Here is a 16,880-nt window from a genome sequence, read left to right on the forward strand (position 1 = left end):
CGTATTTTGCTAACAAATGTGTTATGTAAAACTTTTGATTTTCAGAGCCTTTTGAATTTTGAAATTACACATAGGGATTGTTGATCTGCATCATGTTCAGGTGTTAGCTCCTGACCGTAGCATCTTTTAATGTATGTAAAGCAATCAGGTAGCAAATTCTTATAAGACAACAGAGTTAGGAGTGCCAGATCTGAAGTCACATTGCCTGGGTTCAAATTCCAGCCTTGCCAAGTGATTCGGGGGTATGTTATTTAATCTCCCAGACTCTTAGTTTTTCCTCTTTAAAGCTATGGTAATTTTGAAATGAATATGAAATAAAATATACACATGAGGCACAATATCTGAATTGCCCTAGGCACTTCGTAAATATGCTTCAGTTTCCTCATCTATATAGAGATAATAATAGTGCCTCTCACAAAGGTGTTTTATGAGAGTTAAATAAATAAATGTAATGTGCTTATAATGGTGTCCACGCCATGGTAAGTATTCAGTAGATACTAGCCAATGATAATATCATTATGAACATTACTAGAAACCTGTAATGAACTTTCCTACTGGCAGAGTCATTTTCAGAAAAGAAAATGACGGTAAACACCTGTTGAATGAATGAGTGGCCCATTGGAGAATGATGGGAGGCACCATGATTTGTAATTATAATTTTCCAGACTGTAATTTCATCCTAGTCCTTCTCAAGCTTGTTTGCTTCCCTCCACCCTGCACTCCACCTCCTGACCAAAACCTCCCTCTAAGCCCCAGCAGCTTGATCTTCCTTCATTTGGTCTGTTTAGATGTACATTGCATGATGAACTTGGCTTCACTTGTCTTCTGTACCACAACCATGCAGGTGTGTTAGGCCGTCTGGGAAGCTGTCCCAGATGCTGATGCTGACAAACCCTGGCAGCAGGATGGAAAGGAAGAAGGAAATTTTGGCTGACATCTCCAGGTCTGACTCCTTACTCATCTGGAGAGTTCAGTGGTATCTTTAAAGCTTGAAGATAAATGATGAGGCTGTTGATTTTTTTTTTTTTTTTTCTCCTCTAACAGACACATAACTTGGATTCTCATTCTTTAGTTTGTTATATGTTAATCTCTTGTGATTACTCAGTAACGGTACAGTTTGGTAAAGTCCTAAGTCTGCAGAGACATTTTAAATAGAGGCGATGTATGGAGGAGTAGGTACCAGCTAGGCAGGGACCAAGAGAAGAATGTGTGTGCTTGTGTGCTGTAGTTTGGCCTAATGTCTTGGCACAGCTGTCATATTTCCTGGCATGTAAGAACTGGATCTTCTCTTAAGTCCACACATATTTGGCAAGCCCTATTATGTTACTCTCCCGAGGGGGTGCTTGAGTAACGAAGGTGATAGATAATATTGGGTAGGGACTGAACAGGGACATGAGAGAACATGGAAAGAATCCCTTTCAAAGAGCTTTATTGCATTAGATGTTAGAGTCTGTAAACAATTACGGCATTCAGGGAGTGCAGGATTTAAATGAGAAACACAACTTTGTCAAGATTATACCAGTTGGATAAAATGGCATGGACTCCGGAAATCTATAATTAAATGTATTTTTGAAAATGAAAAATACAGTGTAACACCTGGTTTATTTCACTACAGAGGTGCCTGGGCATTGCTTAGATAAGTGTGATTGACTTTGGCTGATACTGGGGTTTCTGTCTGTAAAATTACTGCATTTTAATTAAAAAATTTTTTTCTACTAGATTCTATTTGTTGTAAACAAATTATTCACATACACACTCATATAGAAAATGACTTACTTAGAAAATCTCATGTTCATTTTCTTTTCATTGCAGCGGATATTCAACTCCTTTGTTTACACTGAGAAAATCTCAAATGGAGAAAGTGAAGTACAGCAGGTAAGAGGCTATGAGTACTTGACACTCCCTGTCTTTGTCTTGCTTTTAGATTTCCTGTTCTTTCTCTATAATTACACATGCATCTCATGCATAATGGTGACAGCCTTACACTTTGGATTCTTAGAGGTGGTTAAAAACTTATGTGTATGGTTTTCTGCTATCTGTGCTATAATTTGGAACTATTTAATTCCTTTTTGTTTTAAAAATTCCTAAACAACTCGCATCTAAAAACATTGAAAATATTTTTTCTGATGTAGAAAATAAGTGCCCAGGCTTTGGAATCAGACAGACTCCACGTCAAATTCTGGTTTTCCTCCTTACTTTGTGGCCCCAGTAAGCAATTTAGTCTTTTTGAGCTGCAGTTTCTCAATCTTAAATAAGAGGAACATAATATTGCCTTATGGGGTTGTGATAATTAAATGATGACAAATTGACGAAGAATGAAGTAAAATTGTAATTCTGGCATAGAAGCAGCTCATTGGATGTTGGCTTCTTTTGTTCCATTCTTTTTCTTTCCTTTTTTTTGTTTCTGCCTTTGCTTCTCCCCTCCCATCTTCTTTCAGTTCTCTGTGGAGTCAAGAAGTTTTGAGGTCAAATTCTATTTACTTTATTTATAGCTGGCTTCAGATGGACTGCCTCCTAAAACATAGTGTTGGTGAACCTGATCGTAAATAATTGATCTGTGCTTGAAAAGAAGGGTGGTAAATAGGAGTTGGTTTTAATTTCAGCGAATCCACCAACTTCATTACAGTATGTGACCATCAACACCATCAACTAGTAATTTGAAGCTAGTTTTGAAACTCAAGTGAAAAACAGAACCCAGCTAAAAACCAGAGTGTAGCAGAGTGCTTCCACAAAATAGAAAGATAACTACAGTAAACTGCATACGATTTTAAACCTCTGAGATTCCGCCATTATTATGTTCATGGAGAACAGCTTGACTTAATCTGAACTTAAAAAGTACTATATAAGAAGAAAAGATTTGCAAGTGTCCTTATAGTGAAGTTGTTTGTAGGATGCTTATTTACTTATAATAAATTACTGTGGTTTAATCTCGAAGTGCAGCATTTCCTGTTTATAGACATTGACTTTTTAAAGATTGGGTTTCTGCAGGTTAAATACAGAGGATAAAAATAGTCATGTATATGTATATTCTTTTTCTTAGCTTTAGATATTTTTAAAAGCTGATGGCCTGAGTATTTATTTATTGTAGTAAACATGATGTAGTTTGCTGTGCTAAGACTCATCTTCATAATTCCTGTCTTATTTTTATTTCAGCAAACTAGAAAGTTCTTTGTGGTTGTGAAATTTAAGAGATTTTTTTTATGGGCGAAGATTTCTGAATGAAGCATGTTCAAGGAAACTTTCTGGGAGACCAGAGGCCATTTGATAACATTTTAAAGAAACTGATCCAGGGATATCAGTTTTGCCACTTTCCTTCAAGTAACAGATACAAGTTCTTAGGCTGTTTTCAAATGTGAAAGTTTTTTTTCCCCCCTTGTACTGATGTCATTTTTTATTTATCTAGCTAGAAACAAGTTTAGAAGCCTTTAATAATAATTTTAGAAATTATAGCTGCTGATTGAGCACTTATGGAACATCAGTGCTAGGCAACTTCCATATATATCACATTGATTTTTACCAAATAACCTTGAAGGAAAGATATCTTATTATAGATGAGGAAATTGGGGCTCCAAGAGGTAAACTAAGTTATTTGTAGTTGATGGATATTAAGCAGGACAGCTAACTTTCGAAATAAATATGACAGAAAGTTTTGTTATTTGTATTTTTATTTTGTTTTATTTTTTTTGAGACAGGGTCTTGCTCTGTCGCTCGTGCTGGAGTGCAGTGGTATGATCATAGCTCAGTGCATCCTTAATCTTCCAGGCGATCAATCGATCTTCCCATCTCAGCCTCTCAAGTAACTCGGACTACAGGCACATGCCCACATGCCTGGCTGATTTTTCGTTGTTGTTGTTTTTAGTAAAGATGAGGTCTTGCCATGTTGCCCAGACTGGTCTCAAACTCCTCAGCTCAAGCAATCCTCCTGCCATGGCCTTCCAAAGTGCTGGGATTACAGGCATGGGCCACTGTGCCCAGCCTATTATCTGTAGTTTTAATTTAACGTAGTTTATTTTTAAAATACTTGTTTTCATCAGATACAGGAGTCTCTGCTAAACTCTGTCTTTATCCAAATAATTCAAGTGCAAGGGAATTACCATACAGTCTATTCTGTGTGTCCTCTGACTGATTGTCAAAAAGTTCTTTCTTATATTGAACCAGAAGGGTACTGACTTTTAAATTCCTGCGGTCTCTCCAGTCCATCCTCTGAAAGAACCCTTAACAAATAGATCTGTGTCTGTTGTTTATCCCAAAAATGAGGACAGTTGTGTCACTGTTATTATCGCTTAGCCTAAATTTTAGTATAAACAGGTCTCAAATAATTTCTTCTTCTGTGACATGATTTCTAGATCCTTTCAGTACTATGGTGATTATTACAACAACATAACAATAAAAGCTCATATTTACACATTTATTGAAAAATTTGCTATCACTTCATTATGATGGTTCTCCCATGGGTTGAATTGAACATGAGATTTCTCATTCTACAATGAGAACACAGACACCTCAGGACCTTCTTGACTTTAATAACTGTTTAGACACTCTGGATTCTGTGGTCCTGGGCAGTACCCAGAATGAAATCTTTAGGGACATGTTTACCTCATATGTTTCCTGTTCTGTAAAATATCCGCCATCACAGTCACTCACACTTCTATCTCCTTTGAACTTCAGAACAACTCCATGAGGTAGGCGGCAGTATTATTATTAGCAATGTTCAGAAAAGCCATGGATCCCAGCTAGTAGGTAATTAAGCTGGCTTTTAAAACAATTGTGAAATTTATCAAATATATGGAGACATGTGTAAAACATACATATAAAGAAATATATTAAAATTAACATCTTAACTTACTACCCAGCTGAAGAAATGATGCATTACCAAACTTAGAAGGCCGTTGTATGACCTTCCAAAGAGAGTACCTTCCTCCCTCCCTCTCAGAGGTAGCCTTATCCTAATTTTTTGTTAGCAATTCCCTTGCATTTTTTTGTTTTGATTTGTTTTATATGTATTTATCCCCAAATTAATTTTGAGTTGGCTATTTTTTGTTCTTTATATAAATTTTAAGCATATGTTTATATTCACATATCTTGCTAGTTTCACTCAGCTTCATATTTGTTAGAAGCACCCATGTTGACATCTGTAATTAAGGGTCATTTATTTCCATTTCTATGGTATTCCATTATATGCAATTTATGTATCCATTTTATAGCTGATGTTGTTTGGGCTGTTTCTAATTTTGTTGTTGTTTTGTTTTTTAAGAGACAGGTTCTTGCTCTGTTGCCCAGGCTGGAGTGCAGTGGCACGATCATTGCTCATTGCAGCCTCAAACTCCTGAGCTCAAGCAATCCTCCTGCCTCAGCTTCCCAAGTAGTTGGGACTACACATACACCACTAAATCTGGCTAATTTTTAAAATTTTGTTCTAATGTTTTGATTTTTGTTCATACCTCCGTACATAGTACAGAAGGAATAATCCCTTTAATTGCAGGAATTTTATTATCCCTGGCCTCCTTCCAACTTAATGATGGCAGAACTGTGTGTTGTATATGTGTCTCCACACACAAATGCCCTAAATAATGGGGCAAGGGGGGCACTATTCAGCTCAGGTGGATAATCACTTCTCTAGAGTAGAAGTGCTGGATGTCAGTGTTCAACAGACTGCTTCCACAGTGGCTGTCATGGGTCACTTGCTTATCTGCATCTCCTTTAATATCTGATATTATCTGATTTTTAATCCTTTGCCAAATGTGGGCTGTCTGAAAGGGTATCAGGTGAGTTGCATTTGCCTCGCTCTGATTACAAATGAGGTTGAAACACCTTTTTGCATGCTTATAGTAAATTTTTGTGTTTTTGTTCTGTCAAATATCTATTAGTGCTCCTTGTCCAGTTTTTTAGTTGTTTATTTTAGAAGTTTAAAAATGCTGTATATGAGGCCGGGCGCGGTGGCTCAAGCCTGTAATCCCAGCACTTTGGGAGGCCGAGATGGGCGGATCACGAGGTCAGGAGATCGAGACCATCCTGGCTAACACGGTGAAACCCCGTCTCTACTAAAAAATACAAAAAACTAGCTGGGCGTGGTGGCGGGCGCCTGTAGTCCCAGCTACACGGGAGGCTGAGGCAGGAGAATGGCGTGAACCCGGGAGGCGGAGCTTGCAGTGAGCTGAGATCTGGCCACTGCACTCCAGCCCGGGCGACAGAGCAAGACTCCGTCTCAAAAAAAAAAAAAAAAAAATGCTGCATATGTTCTAGATCAGTGCTGTCCAAAGATAACTTTCTGAGATGATGATGTTCCATATTAGGGGAAGTAGAGTAGCTACCAGCCACGTATGACTACTGAGTACCTGAAATGTGTCTAGAGCTACTGATAATTAAATTTTAGATAAAATAGCTACATGTGGCTGGTAGTTACCATATTAGATTGCTGTGCAGATTTATGATTCACAAATAAGTCGTTTCAGTTTTTGCCTTGTCTTTTCATCTCATTTTATCGTTTTTATGTTCTGTTTGGTTTTGTTTGGTTTTGAGATAGGGTTTCGCTCTGTCATCCCAGTTTGAGTGCTTGGTGCAATCACGGCTCACTGCAGCCTCTACCTTTGGGGCTCAAGCATTCCTCCCACTTCAGCCTCCCAAATAGCTGGGACCACAGGCAGGCACCATCATGCCCAGCTAATTTTTGTATTTTTTGTGGAGACAGGGTTTCTCCATGTTGCCCAGGCTGGCTGCCTAACAATGCCCAAAGTACTATGATTACAGGCATGGGCCTCTGCACCTGGCCTCATTTTATCTTTTAAAGAATTAACGTTTTAATTTTAACTCAGTTTTTTAAAAAATCGGTCTTTAGACATAAAGATATTCTATACTGCCTTCTAAAACTTCTGCCTCTCTCACCTAAGTCTTTTTTTTTTTTTTTTTGAGATGGAGTCTTGCTCTATCACCCAGGCTGCAGTGCAGTGGCATGATCTCAGCTCACTGCAGCCTCCGCCTCCTGGATTCAAGGGATTCATCTGCCCTTAGCCTCCCGAGTAGCCAGGACTACAGGAGCCCACCACCAAGCCCGGCTAATTTTGGTAGTTTTAGGAGAAATGGGGTTTCGCCATGTTGACTCAGCTAGTCTCGAACTCCTGACTTCAGGTGATCTGTCCACCTCGGTCTCCCAAAGTCCTGGGATTACAGGTGTGAGTCACCTGGCCTCATTTAAGTATTTTATCCACCTGGAATTGATTTTGGTATTGGACGCGAAGTAGGTATCAATTTCCTTTTCTTCCCCCCATATGTGTTTTCAAATACTCTATCTCTGTCGAACAATCTGCACTTTCTTCATTTGTTTTCAGTGTGTTTTCTGTCAGTTGAGTTTTTGGATATGTATGAATTTGATTTGGTTCCATTAGTCTATCTATCTATCCTTGTGCCAGTACCACATTATCTTAGTGACTAGTTTTATAACGAGTTTTGAAATCTGGTTGGGTACCACCCCCGCATTTAGATTCCTTGGTTTCCCATCTTGGCCAAACCCTGAGGTTTATCTCCTATATCTGGTGCTCTGTGCTGTCATCAAAGTAGAAGCTCAGGGTCTCCAGATTATGCCCACATTCTCAGGAAGAAAGCAGGGTGTGACATGGGCTTACCTCCTAGATTTCCTGCTTTCACCTTGTTTGAGGATTCAGTCTTCCTAACAGTGATTCACCAGTTTCCCCACTTCTTAATAGTTATAATAATAATTGTAACCACTTATAGGATTTGTTTGATAAACTAAAAATAGGTTACTTATTCAAAGCAGATTATTGACCTGTGTGCTTTTAGCTCACAACCTTTAGGTGAAAGGTAACTGTTTCTTTATGCTTGGTTTTGTATATTGTGTACTATCTAGAATTCTGGCTTGCATTTTCTATCCATTGTTTCTCCTTTGGGTTAGTGAAAATTAGATCCCCATGGGTTCTTGCCCTCCCTCTTTACTAATCAAATCTTGTTGAGAGTTGGATCTTTCTTGTGCATACTATCTAACTTGGCAGGAAATCTAACATGTTGTTAATATCTTCTGGTTAGGGGAGCAAAGGAATTAACACTAATAAAAAACATTTTGGGATATTTTTACTCTTGGGTATAGATTTTTCCTTGCTTTTACTCATTATTTCTTTTAAACTAACCTTCAGAGATTGTGGGTCTAAATTGTCTAACAATGTATTTTAAATCCTTAATTAGTTCACTATATGTAGTTTTGCTGCCAAAGAAACTATGGCAACAGTCTTGGAAAAATTAAAATTCCATGCACATGTTCTTGTGTGGAACACCTCTCATAGACTTCATTTTTGAATACTTTAAGAAATTGGCCGGACGCGGTGGCTCATGCCTGTAATCCCAGCACTTTGGGAGGCCGAAGTGGGCGGATCACAAGGTCAAGAGATTCGAGACCATCCTGACTAACACGGTGAAACCCTGTCTCTACTAAAAGTACAAAAAATTAGCTGGGCGTGGTGGCGGGCACCTGTAGTCCCAGCTACTCCGGAGGCTGAGGCAGGAGGATGGCGTGAACCCGGGAGGCGGAGCTTGCAGTGAGCCGAGATCGCGCCACTGCACTCCAGCCTGGGCGACAGAGGGAGACTCCGTTTCAAAAAAAGAAAAGAAATTGTGTGTTTGCGTAAGGTATTATACAAAGTTGAATCTGAATCAAGAAAAATAAATTTTTGAGCAAGTGCCTCAGAAGGTAGCCAAATATGGTCCGTAAAACACAAAGAAGAAGCAAAAGGAGAAGGAGATTCTTGGGGTGCTTGATTGGATCATTAAATGGATCAGAGCCACCTTGGACTTGTCTCAAGAGTTCACTCTAACTTTTTCTCAAATGCTCTAGTAATTATTTATATTAATAATTTACTCAGTGAAATGGCAAACATTTTCATAGTGTTTCAGAAACTATTGAATTGATGGCAGTGATGGTTTTAGAGGATTTCAGAATTCCTTTGAAATGGGTCAGAGAGAACTGAGAGAACTCCTTATACGGGAGACGCACCTGACATCTGGTCAAGGGCATTCCTTTAGCAGTTCTCCCTGCTCTTCTGTGGTTTTTGATCTCCTTTGGATCATATCCATCACCATGTAAACACATTTCACCTATATTAAACAAAAGACCTTTTTCTTGACCTGACTTTCCTCTCCAACTGCTGTCTAATTTCTTTGTTTCCCTTTGAGTCACAGCCCATCAAAAGAGGTGTCCACACTCATTAGATCCAGTTCTGCCATTTTCTTTTTCTTTTTTTTTTTTAAATTTAAACAGCCTCTCCCTGTCACCCAGCCTGGAGCGCAATGTGGCGATCTTGGCTCACTGCCACCTCCACCTCCCAGATTCAAGCAATTCTCCTGCCTCAGCCTCCCGAGTAGCTGGGTTTACAGGCACGTGCCTGCATGCCCAGCTAATTTTTGTATTTTCAGTAGAGACAGGGTTTCACCATGTTGGCCAGGCTTGTCTCGAGCTCCTGACCTCGTGATCCACCCGCCTCGGCCTCCCAAAGTGCTGGGATTACAGGTGTGAGTCTCCGCGCCTGGCCCTCTGCCATTTTCTCTTAAGCCTACTTTAGTACTACCTGTCCCACAAAACTGCTCTCTTTAAGATCACCAAACACCGCTACTTTGCTAATTCCTCATTTACATAACTAACATTAGTGTTGAACGGTTGATCCTTCATCTTCCTTGATAAATCTTCTTAACTTGGGTCTTTGGAATAGCACACTTGCCTCCTTGCCTTTCCAGGCACATTCCTTTGCACAAGGGGCTGTTCAAACAAAGATCCCCATATGGGCCTTCACCTCCTTCAAGTCTGTTCTCCCATGTCACCTTCTCAGTGAGATGAGCACCATTTTCAAAACTGCAGCCCACCGTGCTTCCATACTCCTGATTTTCCTTTTCCTTGTTCCATATTCCCTTTTTTCCCATGTCGCTTATCACTTTTTGGATTTAGATACTGACTTGATAAAACTAGTTTGACTATGAAAATTCTAGCAGACAAGCTAGGCAATAACCATCCTGGACATTGGAACAGGCAAAGATTTCAAGACAAAGACATGAAGAGCAATTTCAACAAAAGCAAAAATTGACAAATGGGATCTAATTGAAGGTAAGAGCCTCTGCACAGCAAAAGAAGTTATCAACAGAGTAAATAGGCAACCTACAGAATGGGAGAAAATTTTTGCAAACTATACGTCTGACAAAGGTGTAACATCCAGCATCTATAAGGAACTTAAACAAATTTACAAGAGAAAAACAACCCCATTAAAAAGTGGGCAAAGGACATGAACAGACTCTTCTCAAAAGAAGACGTACATGTGCCCAAAAGCATATGAAGAAAAGCTCAATATTACTGATCATTAGAGAAATGCAAATCAAAACCACAATGAGATACCATCTCACACCAGTCAGAATGGCTATTGTCAAAAAAGTCAAAAATTAACAGATGCTGGCAGATTGCAAAGAAAAGGGAACACCCATCCACTGTTGGTGGTAGTGTAAATTAGTTCAACCATTGTGGAAAGCAGTATGGCGATTCCACAAAGAGCTAAAAGTGGAACTATCATTCGATCCAGCAATCCCATTATTGAGTATATACCCAGAGGAATATAAGCATTCTACCATAAAGACACAAGTGTGCGAATGTTCATTGCCACACTGTTCATGATAGCAAAGACTTGGAATCTACCTAAATGCCCACCAATGATAAACTGGATAAAGAAATTGTGGTATATATATACCATGGAATATTATGCAACCATAAAACAAGATCATGTCTTTTGCAGGAACATGGATGGAGCTGAAGGCTATTACCCTTAGCAGACTAACACAGGAACAGCAAACCAAATAGTGCATGTTCTCACTTACAAGCAAGTGGGAGCTAAATGATGAGAACTCATGAACACAAAGAAGGAAACAACAGACACTGGGGTTTACTTGACAGGGGAGGGTAGGAGGAGGGAGAGGAGCAGAAAGGATAACTACTGGGTACTGAGCTTAATACCTGGGTGATATAATAATATGTACAACAAACCCCATGACATGTGTTTCTCTATGAACAAACCTTCACATGTACACCCAAATCTAAAATTAAAAAAAAAAAGTTTAGAAGTATTCCTTCCTCCTTAACTTTCTGAAGGAAAGGTGTCATTTCTTCCTGCTGTGTTTGATAGAATTCAACAGAGCACCATCTGGACCTGATATTTTCTCTGTGGGCAGGTTTTTGAGCATCCAGTTTCTTTAATAGATATAGATAGGGTTTCTTATTTTGTTTTTGTTTCCTTATTTTTTTAGATCTTCTGTTTCATATTGTGTCAATTTTGGTAAGTTGATTTTTTTAAAAAGAAATTTGCTATTATCATCTAAGCTGTCAAATTAGTTGGCATAAAAGTGTTTGTAATATTCTGTGTCTTTTTAATATCTATCAGCCAGAAGAAGAGTAATAGAGCCAGGTTAATAAAACCAAATGCTGGATAGTTCTTTGAAAAGATCAATAAAATGGTCAACTTCTAGCTAGACAGACAAAATCAGAGATAGAATGAATGGTAAAATATTAGTGATGACTCATTTTTTCAAAAAATGAATTTGGTTTCCTTAATTTTCTCGTTTTCTGTTTCACAAATTTATGTTCTTCATTGTTTCCTTCCTTGTACTTTAGGTTTTGTTCTTTTTCTAGTGTTCTAGGTTGGAACATTAGATCACTGATTTTTATACTCTTCTTTTTTTCAAATAGATGCGTTTAAAGCTATAAACGTTTCTCTTAGTACACTTTATATACCTCAAAGTTTGACATGATATATTTTTATCATCTTTTAGTTTTAAATATTTTCCGGTATCTCTTGTGATTTTTAAATTTTGACCCATGGATTTTTAAGTATTTTGTTCAATTTTCAAAACATTGGGGTCTTTAGATATCTTATTGTTATTGATTTCTAATCTAATTCCATTATGGTTAGAGAACATACTCTGTTTGATTTCAGTACTTTTTAATTAATTGAGACCTGGGTTGTATGACTCTACATATGATCAGTCTTGGTGGATATACCAAGTGAACTTGTAAAGAACATGTGTTCTGCAGTTTTTAGGTGTTCTTTATGTATTAAGGTGGTTGATAATGTTGTTCAAATCATTTATTTTGGGCTGATTTTTATTTTGTTTGATTTTTATTTTCTATCATTTGTTGAAAGGGATGTTAAAATCTTCAACTGTAATGGTGAAATAGTATTTTTTCCATTTAATTCTGTTCATTTTTGCCTGATATGTTTTTATATACACATTTAAGATTATGTCTTCCTGATGAGTTGTGAATTAAAACATTATGAAATGTTATTCTCTGGTAATATTATTCTGTCCTTAAAGTCTATTTTACTCAATATTGATATAGCAACTGCATCCTTTATATACTTACTGTTTATAAGGTATGTCTTTTCAGAAGCATTTACTTTCAATTATAAATAACATATAGTTGAGACTTTTTTTTTTAATCTATTCTGAAAATTTCTAATTTTTTCATTAGGAATATTTAGGGGAAATGCTTAATAAGTTAATATTTATGTTTTTCTTTTGTTGGCTCCTCCTTCGCAACCCACTTTTGAATTTTATCTATTAATATTCTATCAACTTCACACAAAATCTAAAACACTTGCAACTTATAGGTTCATTTCCATAACACTATCCTTTATGCTAGTTATCATATGTATTATATCTGCATATATTAAAAACTGCACAAGAAAATGTTATAGTTTTTGCTCTAAATTGCCATATTTAATGAAAATAAGAGAAAAAATATTGCATATTCTCACATAATTACTATTTCTTATGCTCTTTGTTTCTTTGTAAAGATAACAACTGATATTGAATCTGAAGTTCCTTTAATATTTCTTGTAGTGAAGATACCCTAGTGAAAAATTCTCTTAGTTTTTTATTGTTTTGTGTACACAGAAAATGTTTCTTGGCTACATGCGGTGGCTTACACCCATAATCCCAGCACTTTGAGAAGCTGAGGTGGGAGGATCGCTTGAACCCAGGAGTTCAAGACCAGCCCAGGTGACATAGGGAGACACCCATGTCTACAATCTTTTTTTTTTTTTGTAATTAGCTAGAGATGGTGGCACATGCCTGTAGTCCCAGCTACTCAGGAGGCTGAGGCGGGAGCATTGGTTGAGCCAAGGAGGTTGAGGCTACAGTGAGCTGTGATGATACCCCTGCACTCCAGTCTGAGGAACAGAGCAAGACACTATCTCAAAAAAAAAAAAAGTTTCTATTTTACCTTTTTTCTTAAAAGATGTTTTGCTTTCGATAGAATTCGGAATTGACAGTTTGTTTTTTGAACACTTTAAAAACGTTCCACTATCTGCTGGACTCCGTAATTTCTGGTGATAAATCAGTGAAAGTTTTTGTTACCCTATATGCAATGTTATTTGTTTATTCATTTAATTATTCTGGCTGCTCTTGAGGTTTTTCTCTGTTTCCTGGTTTTCGGCAATTTGACTATGATTATGCCTCCCTAGACGTAACGGTTTAAATATTTATTCTGCTTGGTGTTTGTTGAGCTTTTTGAATCTGTAAATTTGTGTCTTTCATCAAATTTGGGGACTTTGGGACCATTATTTTTTCAAATATATTTTCTATCTCATTATTTGCTCTCCTTCTATGTCTCTAATTACAGGTATGCTAGATCTTTTGATATTTTACTACAAATCCCTGAGACAATGCCTTTTTCTTTTCTTTTTAAATATTTTTTCTCTTGAATAAAGATAAAGATGGTTTATTCTTCTTATGCTGCAGAATTTCCTTTTTTTTTTTTTTTTTTTTGAGATCAAGTCTTGCTCTGTCACCAGGCTGGAGTGCAGTGGCGTGATCTCAGCTCACTGCAACCTCCACCTCCCAGATTCAAGCAATTCCCCTGCCTCGGCCTCCCAAGTAGCTGGGATTACAGGTACGTGCCACCAGGCCCGGCTAATTTTTTTTTGTATTTTAGTAGAGATGGGGTTTCACCATGTTGACCAAGATGGTCGTGATCTCCTGACATTGTGATCTGCCTGCCTCGGCCTCCCAAAGTGCTGGGATTACAGGAGTGAGCCACTGTGCCCGGCCCCATTTGTTTCTTCGTAGTAATTCTATTTCTGTACTGAAATTCCTCATTTTATTCAAGTATATTATCTTTGCATTCTTGAGCATAGTTATAATAGCTGTTTTAAAATTTTGTCTGCTCATTATAACATCTAAAAATGGTTTGAGGTTTATCTTTGTTGACTGTCTTTTTTCTTGAGAATTGGTCACACTTCTTTTTTCTTCACATGTCAAAAATTTTTGGTTGTATCCTGGTATTGTGGAAAAATCTGGATTCTGTTATATTCTTGTGAGGAGTGTGTGTTTGTTTTAGCAGGCAATTAACTTGACTGGCATCAAACTGCTAATCTAGTTTTTAGACAACTGCTCAAATCTCAGCTCAGTTTATCTTTAGATAGAGTTTGCCTTGCACACATGCAGTTCAAGGATTTAATAATTTTTCTGCCCACCCTCCCCCCACCCTGGTACTCTGGTATTTAAAATATATTCTGACAGACAGTTTTTTGGAGTATTTTTCTGAGTTGTTATTTGATAATGAGAATTTTACAGGAAGGGTTTAAAATTTGATGTTTTATTTCTCCAAATATCTGCTGGGACATTGTAAAGGAGAAGCAGTTTGGTTTTATAAGAAAATGACACTTAGCATGTATTAATACTCCAAATAATTATTTTGCTCAAGTATACACTCAAGGCTCTAGACACGAAGAATTTGGAGAAGGTCAAAGCAATGAACTAGAATTTACCTGAAAGCAAGATATACAGATGTAGACCTTGCACAAAATTCTGTCCTTTTATTCATAAGAGAATAAAGATGCCCGGTAGCAGAACAACTTACATGTGGCCTACAAACACAGAATAGCTCTTTCTTTAAAGAAATTTTGAATTGAGGGTGAACCTTAAAGAGACAGCACTTCATGTGCCCCGATGTGGATCATCAGTCCTAACTAAGGTGATGTTTTAGAATTTTAGAACTGGTATCCTCAGATACCAGGGAGGGAAGGCCAAAGGGGTTAGGAAACTTTTCTCTAGCCTTTTTTGGACAGCCCCAGTAAGGGTAGCATGGGATATAGAATTAAAGAGCCTCATCTTTTGAGATGGAAAACTCAAGGTCCAAGCAAGACTCTGTCATTTACTGTTTGATTTTTAACAGGTATTTAGCCTTTCAGTGTCTATATCAGTTTTATCTATAAAATGTAGATTATGTGGTTGCCTGCTCTGTAGTAGGCATTCAGTATTTTGTGTTCTGCTTCCAGATTACAGAAGGGTGATATAATGTCAATATAAGGATACCAAAAGAGTTCATGAAATGTCACCCCAAAATATTACTTTGAACTGAGGGCCCTTGGGGAACAGCAGGTGCAAGCAGAGGCTTTCTCTGAGCACCCCTTGCATACAGAGCGTTTTCTCTGAGCTCCTCTTATCTGTCTAAAGACAGATCCTCCGAAAGGAACTCAATTGTCATGAATACCCTCCCTGAGAATTTTATCAACCAGGGAAGATTAACTTGGATCACAGGAGGGGAGACTAGAGGTTGACCCTATGCCCAGATTATCACCTCTTCTGAGGGCTGCTCAGAAACAACTTTTATTACCGACTTTTTATCTGTATAACAAGACAACCTTTATTCCCCATGCATTTCTTCCCCTCACCCTCCCATAACTTGTGTTGCCACCCCCTTCCCCAGAAGCCCCAAGCCCTGATGCCTTTCTGTAACTGGGATGCTGTATCAGCATCAATCATCTGACCCTTCTTTGAGGCTCCTATTTTGTGAGACTCCTGTGCATACTTATGTAATTAAATATTTACATAAGTCTTTCTCCTGTCTTATGTCAGTTTAATTTGTAACCCAGCCAAGGAACCTAGAAGGGTAGAGGGATGCCATTTTCTCTTCCCTGCGGTGTGCTGCAGAGAAGATTGCTATTCTTAATTTGTTATTTAATCCTCTTGGGTAAGGCCTAGAAGGAAACATCTGTAAATCTGTAAACTTTAAAAGGGGAATTTTCAAGAGAGAATGTTCACAGAAACGCCCTGGAAGGAGCTAGTAGAAGCTTTTAATAGAAGAAAAACTAATTGAGAAGTGAGACACTGGACATTATATTAGCTTTGCATTTGTATTACTTTTGTATTTCTACTCCCAAACACTTTCCACTATAGGAAAGTTTGAGTGCGTTCTTGAATTGTGTACTGAGCCACAGGAAGAAAAGGGACAATGGTTAGACAAGGAAGAGCAGGTGCGGAAGATTTGAGCACTAGGCAGGCATTTAATACATATTTGTTGAATAATGATTGGAGATACTCTGGCACCTCAATATTCATATTTCCAAGATCTGGATTTGTTTGGGGTTGCCTTGCCAAGTGTAATCTAGTATGGTAGTAGCCTGAGGGCTCTCATTTTGTTTACAATTTTACCTACCGAAGTATTTTAAAGGCTCAGACTTGTCCAGGCTGCAGGAATCTGGAAGGTGGGGTGGATGAATTCTGTTCTTTCTTTGTCCCCAACTTTTCTCTCATCTGTACCCAGGGAATTTGTTCAGGTTGGGTCCTGGTTTAGTTCACCCTCTTACCCAGATCCACACTTGGCTCTGTGTTGATTGTGCTTGTTAAATGTTTATTGAATGAGTGAATGGAAGGCACTAAATCTGTAGGAAGGCAAAAGAAAGGTTGAGAGGTATTGATGCCGCCCAGACGGGGAATTTACAATGAATCAAGCAAGGACCAGAGTAAACAGGGGGCTGTTCTGTCCAGCTAGAGCCCTGGCAAGTTTACCTGATTTAGTGTTTATGTTTCCTTGATTGGAAATCAGTATGTCTGTCTTAGCT

The 16,880-nt window shown here is 38.0% G+C and overlaps 1 protein-coding gene across 3 annotated transcripts in view; it reads left to right on the forward strand.

Annotated features, from left to right (window-relative positions):
* CACHD1 (cache domain containing 1) overlaps positions 1-16,880 on the forward strand; it is a 228,052-nt gene that overhangs the window by 79,026 nt on the left and 132,146 nt on the right. For 2 of the 3 annotated variants that reach the window (XM_025358566.1, XM_025358567.1), the window contains exon 2: positions 1,813-1,875. In XM_025358566.1, the coding sequence (XP_025214351.1) occupies positions 1,813-1,875 (63 nt within the window). Of the gene's footprint in view, positions 1-1,812; positions 1,876-15,043; positions 15,212-16,880 lie in introns of those variants that run through there. The other variant, XM_025358568.1, reaches the window with a different exon arrangement.

The sequence above is a fragment of the Theropithecus gelada genome, chromosome 1 (assembly GCF_003255815.1).
Source record: "Theropithecus gelada isolate Dixy chromosome 1, Tgel_1.0, whole genome shotgun sequence".
In the NCBI taxonomy this organism is placed as follows: Eukaryota; Metazoa; Chordata; class Mammalia; order Primates; family Cercopithecidae; genus Theropithecus; species Theropithecus gelada.